At 34.0% G+C, this 8483-nt stretch overlaps 1 protein-coding gene across 16 annotated transcripts in view; it reads left to right on the top strand.

The window, feature by feature from the left end:
- Window positions 1-7407, top strand: part of CEP192 (centrosomal protein 192) — a 138291-nt gene extending 130884 nt beyond the window's left edge. For 14 of the 16 annotated variants that reach the window (XM_015587238.2, XM_025044889.1, XM_015587242.2 and 11 more), the window contains 3 exons: window positions 157-286; window positions 743-801; window positions 6963-7407. In XM_015587238.2, coding sequence (XP_015442724.1) covers window positions 157-286; window positions 743-801; window positions 6963-7101 — 328 coding nt within the window. In that variant the 3' untranslated portion in view covers window positions 7102-7407. The remainder of the gene's footprint in view (window positions 1-156; window positions 287-742; window positions 802-6962) is intronic. The other 2 variants (XM_015587240.2, XM_025044891.1) reach the window with 2 other exon arrangements.
- The last annotated feature ends 1076 nt before the right edge of the window (window positions 7408-8483 follow it).

Below are 8483 nucleotides of genomic sequence, written 5' to 3'. Positions count from 1 at the left end.
TTTTATCTTTGTACAATTTAGTCAAATGGCCATTAGAAAACTATTTTCTAACTGAGTTGTGAGAGAAAACACTAAGCAACTCTTCATAATTTAATATATATATAGTTTAAATTACTATGGATTTTAAATAGATGACTTTTAAACCTATTTCCAAAGCAGACAGCTTGACTTGACCCACCGTGGAGTTTATGCCCCAGAAGATGTATATCGGTTTCTGCCAACTAGAGTTGGTGAATCGAGGACATTAAAAGTCAACTTGCGAAATAATTCTTTTATTACACACTCGGTAAGTTGGAAATACTGCTGTGGGCTTTGAAAAAGTAAATGTAGTCAACTACTTGATAAACATTTTCCCGATAATTAAAAGCTGGTGTTATAGTTTTATTTAAGTTGTAATAATGAGTTAATTTTTTAAAATGCCTTAAATATATTTGAAAAGAAAATCATAGTAAGTCCATGACCCTTTAGCTGAAAATCAAAAATATTTAGCGCTTGTTTTCATGTTTTTTATCTTTTAACTGTTTCTCTTTGATATTTTCTGTACCATCAGACCAACATATTTCTGGATAATACTTAACTTTAGTCAAAACTAGAGTAAATTCGTATTAAAAATACCCTTATATGTATTTTTATGAGTATTGTTTAACCTAATTTTGTGGCTATCCTTAAATTTACAAAGGCAAATGTATATTCAAATATCTAACTTGCATAACTTCATAAAGTGTTTCATATTAAATTCCAGCTGAAGTTTTTAAGCCCCCGAGAGCCTTTCTACGTGAAGCATTCGAAATATTCTTTGAGGTGAGTTTATCATAGATCAAAATGTTATCCTAGTGCAGGACTCCATTTTCAGGATATCGAGATTTCTCTTGGGAGTTAAGACTTGGGAGGTCTCTCTCTGTTGCAGCCCCTCATCTTCGTCACGAACACCACAGAGCAATATACACATGGGTCTTCATAAATAGGAAAAGAGATAAGGAGCCCGCAGGGAAAACATTTAGTGACTATCCACTAGTATATTTTATAGTATAGCAACCCAAACTTCATGCAGTGTTTTGAACTTACATATGATTCCTATTACCTGGTATTTTGCCAGCCATGTATATATAAATACATTGAGCCTTAATTATCTTGTGATTAACTTTAGAATAATTCCTGTTTCAAATATTATTTTTACTATGCTGAGAATCAGGGATCTAAATTTTTACTAATTTGGACAAATATTAGTTTCCCCGGGTTATTTGGGGAAACTTTCATTACTTTCATTATGGTATTTTCCAGTTGTCATTCTTCAAATACCCTGTATTGTTCTTAAATCATCACCTTATTTTCTTGTTGTCTTTGCTAATTTTCTTTTTACATATGATGTCATTTAAGTTGAAATCTCAAATTTTGTCTCTCTTATTTAGAATTTTAATAGGATTCTATTGGACTTAACACTGAAGAGTAATTTTATCTTTATCTTTAATTAAACCATTTAATTATTATAAGACCTTTCATTTTAGCATTAGGAGACTATTCCAAAAACATGTCATATTCTGTGAAAACTTGGATCACTTGGTAAACATTCTAGGATTGTCTTCACTGAGTTACTAAGTCCAACAGTGCTGTAGTATGGAAACTTACATGTATCTCGGGATCCTGAAAAGGGGGAAGCCTGTTGCCTACACCTCTTACCTTTTCTTTCCTATCCTATGTTCTGTAAAACATGTTGTTTACGTACTTGGGAGGTAAGCACTTTCATTGCCTCCCAAGGCTACTGACCTGGATGCAAACTACAAATTCAATGATGAATATATCTGGAAAGTTATCATAGACTTAATCTCGCTAAGCCTCCAATTCCTCATTGGTGAAATGGAGATGATAATGCTCCTGATGGTATAGAATTGTTGTGAGGAGTACGTAAGAGATGTGTGAGCCTTAGTGCCCAGGCATAGGAAGCGCGCAGCAGACGATGGTATCTTTACCGTTATTAACAAAACCTTCCTTTTAGTTGACTTTACTGGCAGGATCCATCAAAACTAACTCCAGAGATTTCGATATAACATTACGGTTTCTTATCAGTGCTTTCCGATTTAATCCCTTCCACAACTATGTAGAAGAGAAAGGCCTAAGTTTTAAAAAACTACTAAACCCCAATTTTCCAGCTTCTCTGCTCTGAGTTCTTGTCTCCCAGTGGTCTCTGGACCCTTCAAGTTCGTGAGTTTGCCCTGATTGATTTAAGACTAGTGGTATTATAGTGTAACAGGTTGGTACTGCAAATACATAGTGGCATAACTGCAAAGCAGTTCCATTTATTTAAAAATAGATTATTTAAATTCCCAGTTGAGGTAACATTTTAGTAACTGAGTACAAATAAACGAGCTATACCGAATACTGTTATTATCTGAGTTTGAACTTTACCATAACTGCATTATTAATTCTGTTTCTCTTTTATTCTTTGCCTGGTTCACATCCCTGATCTTAACCAGCTTTAGACAGTTGTATATCTTTAAACATGAAGTAGATCATGTGGAATACGTTCATGTAAACTAGCATACACCTGGCAGAACATACTGGAAGGGCTTCAGATTTTTGTGTCAAGGATCTCTCATCTAAAATAATAATGACGATTTTTTAAAAATAAAGCTTCTTTAAAAAGTTTCAAGAAATCTTATATATTTTTTTAAATTCCCTTGAACAGCCTACTACCAACTATTTTAAAAAACAGTGTTTGCCCCATCTACTGGGAGAAAAGGGGTCAAATATGTAGTGACAGAAAGAAATCTAACTATGGGCAATGAACACACAATGCAATATATAAATGCCTTACTATTGAATGGTACACCTGAAACTTTTTGGATTTTGTTAACCAATGTCACCATAATTTTTTAAAAAAATGTTTGCTTTCCGCTCATCTATAGTTTTGGTAAAGAATCATTATTTAAAATAGGTGTTAAATTGTTTAGCTTTATGTCACTTTTCCATTTTATGGTTAGAGGATGAAGCAGTCAAAACTTTCCTGGAGTTAAACATTCATTTTCTAACTTTCATTACTGAATACATTGTGGTTTCAAATTCTCTTTTGATGTTAGGGTCTTTGCTTCATTTTCTTAACCAATTTTTAAAAAATTCTATTTCAGCTGAAATTTGTAAGCCGAATTAGTTATCTTGACCCTTTGCAGAAAAAAAGGAAAACCCTAAACCTGTTCCATTACAATAGTGTTGCAAGCAGCAGAATCTATTGCTAATATGGAGTGTAGAAACAAGATGAATTAAATGAAGAGATATAAGGGGAATTGGGGATGGCAATCCTTCTGTGGTATACAGTAGTTGTCATTGAAGTATTATAAATTCATAGAATACTGACATTACCAAAAATCAAATGTAATTTTGGCAATTAATGTTAAATTATTTTCATATTACTCATCTTTAGTTTTCATCATCTAAATATTTTAACAAGCTAGTAATATTTTTTTCTGTATGAACCTACTTGGATTTAATAGTTGTCTTAAGAGCAGCAACAGCTATCATTCTCTTCTTCCTTCTCCTTTTCGTGTTCATCTTGACTTCAGTATTATAGACATGATGAAAAAATGAGAAATTCAATTTTTATAAATGAGGTGCCATTTTGTTTAGCTTCAACTTGTTTTCTAAAATCAGTTTTGAAATATAAAATGTGTTCATTATTAGCCATTTAAAAGTAGACATTTTTATAGAGTGGAATTTGTTGACTTGCCATCCCAGTGCCAGAAAATTTTAAGCTGTCGTAAATTAGAGCACTACTTTTCTATGCAGCTACTGTGTTAATAGCTTCTAAAAGAACTTAGAAACATGAGAAATATTTTTAAATTCAGCAAAATTTGGGCAGTTTACATAAGTTAGCATTTAAAATAGATATTTTGTTTGCTTTATACTCTTTGAACATATTACTTTAAAATATTTAAAAATTCTTATGCTTTGAAGTTAAACTTTTAAAAAGGCACTTTTATACTTTATTACTGGCAGATACTTATTATTCTGAGCATGATGAGTTTCCAGAAAGTTTTCATCCATGTTAACTATCATTATGGAACTTAGGATAAATATGTAATGTTACAAATTCCAGCATCAACTCTAATAGCACAAACTCAGTATAAATTTGATAAAAATAAGAGTAAGAAAATCATGTGTTTAAAGCACTAATTCTGTGATCTGTGTAACCAAATGAAAAAGCTCTAAGTCATAGAAAACTTCTCTCATGACACATTCATAAGCTTAAATTTTACATTAAAGAAAGTGGAAAAACTGGTTTCTTTATACATAAGAATGACTTTTTTCAACTTTGGAGAAGAAACAGATCTATAGTATCTCACTTGAGAATTTTTACCAGAAAACTGAAATAGTAGGTGCTGTTCTTATAAGTATTGGGTACTTTTGCATTTACCCCAAATATTAGACACTTTGACTTTGGACAAGGACTCAGGAATTATAATTTCTGGTTGAGAAAAATAGTTAGCTTACTTTGGTGTGTGGAGCCATATCTGTTCTGAGAAACAGTTTGCAGCCTTTGATTAAACATGTTTTCATTCATTAGATAACTCAGCTTTGTGACACTATTAACTGCACACTTCAAAGTAATAATGTGACTTTAGTTATCTGTAGAGTACATGAGGTAATAATTGCCTTATAAATGTGCACCTTTCCCAAGACTGTTGTGAGGCCTGATGGGGCTACTCTCGGTAAGTTCTGGAGCGACACACAAAATTGGCACAGGGACTGTGAAGTGTAAACTGACTACAACATAAAGAGGCAGGAGAGCTTACCCCCCAGAAGTTAAGGGGTTTTGCCTAATGCAGAGGAGGGTAAGCATGAATGTATCTTGGGGATGTTTAGCCTACCTAGTGATAGATTATAAAGAAGGTAAAAGGAAATGATTAAATTTTTGGTAAAGGTTCTTTTGGATTTTAGGTGATCATCCCTTTCTCATGTCTTTAAAAAAGATTCGTTTATATTTACATTTAGCCCTGAAAAGCATCCTTCTGTTAACCTATTTTATTCAAGTCTTATCTCTGCTGAGATGTCATAGCTACTGTGTTTCTCCTGTTCTGTGCCCAGGTCTCCATGCACACAGTGCACTGCAGGTCCTGGCCCACTCCAGCTCCTGAGCTGGCAAACCCTGCCAGGTCTTTTGAGAGGGAAGGCAGTTGTCACAAAGTCACAGCCAGGGAACAACAGTAACATTGAGCTGTTGTTACTTTTCACCCACACACAGGAACCAAGCAACTTAAATTATTTTCAATTTTTTTGGTAATGATGGCACCTTGGCTGTGCTAATGTGTTAGCTTTTTCTTACAAAAGGTATTTCTTTTAAATTAAAAAAGAAAAATTATGGTTTATGTAGTTCGTAGGTTCTGATAAGCTCTTTAAATATTAATGGAGGCACATAAGAAATGAAGCAGTTTAGAGTGCACTTCCACAGCTGCCTCTCTGTTCTCTTAATGTGTTTTTTGCTCTAATGTGCCTTTGCTATAAAATTAGTCATCAGCTAGTAAAAGGTTTTGAACTAGACCTCTCCATTGGGTTCAGCATACTTTATAATTACCGTTTCCCGTGTGTGGGGGCGGGAGGGGGAGAGAGAGAGAAACAGAGATTAAAACGGTTTTTAATAACAGTACAAGATGGACATTTTAAAAATGTCCCTCTTACCAGTAGTGTTCTCTAGCTATATTAAACTTCATGGATCTTTCTAAATTGCACTCCACTTTATTCAAAGTACCTATAAATCTAAAGCAGATATATGTTTATCATAATACGTTTTTAAAAACACTTCCTCAGTTGACTATAGAACAGTTTTATATTCCATACTGAAATTTGTTAATAATGAGATCTTCCAGAAATTTATTTTGGTATATTTTATTACTTTTAGTAATTCATAAATTATAAAGCCCCTTAAGTTGGCAAAATGTACTGTGTTATTCTGAGTATAGAAATGCTAACATGAAAGAGAAAATTGTAGTTTGTCAGTGCCATAGACTAGGTACCATTTTTTTTTAAAGGCACACTAGCTTCGACATGGGAAAATAAGGCATTAATGCATTTGGGAAAAATAACCCAGACTTAAAATGTATATATATCGTTATATAGAGATATAGATATATCATCTTTTCCTATGTTATCAAGTTATATCTAGGAAAAGAGCTTCAAAATAAACTATTTTCTAAATTTCTAGTCATTGGAAGCAAAAGCATATCAGTTCATTCCTACACTTTAAAACATGTATCTCTGAGGTGAGACTAAGGATTGAAATACTTCCCTTCTAAGGGAAGTCTAAAAGCTGTAAATTTTGACCAAAAAATGATTAAGACTGAAAGTTGATAACAGCTGATAGGCAATGATAAAGTATATGTATTCACTACTAGAATAAAGTTATATATTTGAAGCTCTTGGGATCTAATTTTATGAAGACATAGGGCACGCATTACCTGCCTCAATATAATCTGAAAATAAGTTTTCAAGATGACTTTTAATAGAGGTTTCATGTGAATTTTTGGAGCAAAAACTATACAGCCCTGTTAGTGATGAGCATGGGACACATCAGTTTATTCTCTTCCCAGTTGAGTATGCTGCCAAAGTCAGTAAGGTTGGAATATGTAGGGTATGCTCTCACTTTTTCTTAGGTAAATAGGCACCTGCTTTTGTAGATGGAATATGCAGTTCCATACACCATAGATCAGAACTCTGATTTCCCCTTTTCCATTTTTATTGGCTAGCCAGGAGTATATATACAGAACTGTTTGATTTAGATTTTTCTCTCCTTTGTACCAGTTGCGTGTTAAATAATACATCAAAGAAATGAGAACTAAATTTAAGTTGAATGTACCTGGACTAGTTTCTTTCACAAAAACCTACTGAGCTCTCTGCAGACATTGTGGTTAACTGTGGCAGGTTATTTGCTTGTTACCGTAGTATCAGACTGCTGATATTTTCCTTTCTCTCTGCAGAGCCCAGCATTACATCAACATGCCTGTGCAGTTCAAACCAAAGTCGGTGGGCAAATTTGAAGCTCTGCTTGTCATTCAAATGGACGAATGCAAGAGTGTAGCTATTCGACTAATTGGTGAAGCTCTTGAAAAAATTTAACTAGAATACATTCTGTGTAAAGTAAAGGGCATGAGTTATATTTTGGTGACTTCACTTTTCTACACTACAATTATATTTTTGTATATGTTTTGTATGATAAATTAGATATATAAACAGTAGAACTTTTTGTTTTGAGAAGCTAAGATTGAAGACCTGACTTAAATATCATGTATTTAAACTATAGTATTGTACTTAACTTTTAAGGGAAGAAGAGATTTCTATTTTTGCATTAATTATGATATTCTGAGTAAATATGGTATATATTTTAATGTGATATATCCAGAAATAAAGTTAATTTTCATTGAACTTGTCTTTTCTTTATGATGTCATACAGAAATCAGAATATTGCTTTATTCTGCTAACTATTTTTAAGCTCCTACGTCTGTTTCATGATTTTTCTCCTCCATTGCATAGTTTCCTTTCCCCTAAGAAATTCGTTCTCTTTCTTTCTGTCCTTAAGCTCAGTGATCCCCAACCTTTTTGGCACCAGGGTCCAGTTTCATGGAAGACAATTTTTCCACAGACCAGGAGTGGAGATGGTTTTGGGATGATTTAAGGGCATTATATTTATTGTGCACTTTATTTCTATTATTGCATTGTAATATATAATGAAATAATTATACAACTCACCACAATGCAGAATCAGTGGGAGCCCTGAGCTTGTTTTCCTGCAACTAGATGTTACCATTTGGGGGTGATGGTAGACAGTGACACCAAAGTGTGTTGCTTATGTCCGGTCTACTTAATCTTGTTTTGGTGGCTGCCGCTGCAGAAAACCCTGCTTCACAAAGATAGGATGTTGGAAATGGAAGCAGGCTTCAAGTGCTTTTGTGACAATCTCCGGATATTCTGCCTTGACTTTAATCCACAATATATGGAGATTCAAAGTTGTCTCAAACACACTTTAAGGCCACTGTCACTTGCAATCTCAAGCAGTTGATCCTCTTCAAACAGACAAAATTCCCCTGGCTTATTCACAAAAGAGTCGTGGATCCATTCCTTCCCAGTTCAGGGGTCTCATGGTTGGAAAGTAAAGCTCAGACTCTTCTGAAAGCTGAAAAGGTGATCATGCACCAGCTGGGAGAAAGAAGGCCCTGGCTCAAAATCTCAAAATCTCTGCTAATGTTCGAAACATCAAAAATTCCAATGTTCACCCTTCATCCCATAATTCCGGTTTGGCTTTGAATGCAGCCACTTTATCTACCAACTTGAACACAGTTGTCATTCTCCCCTGAAGTGACAGATTGAGTTGATTAAGCAGGTTGAATATGACACACAAGCAAGTTTTGCAACCCATTCTGTGTCACTGAAATGTACTGCCAGCAGTGACTTTTTCTTTAAGGAATCTAAGGAGTGATTCTCATAACTCAAACTCCAGCCAG

This window comes from Pteropus alecto, unplaced genomic scaffold, assembly GCF_000325575.1.
Source record: "Pteropus alecto unplaced genomic scaffold, ASM32557v1 scaffold233, whole genome shotgun sequence".
Taxonomy (NCBI): Eukaryota; Metazoa; Chordata; class Mammalia; order Chiroptera; family Pteropodidae; genus Pteropus; species Pteropus alecto.
The sequence above is the reverse complement of the archived record's forward strand: the minus strand, read 5'-3'. Positions and strand labels throughout refer to the sequence as shown.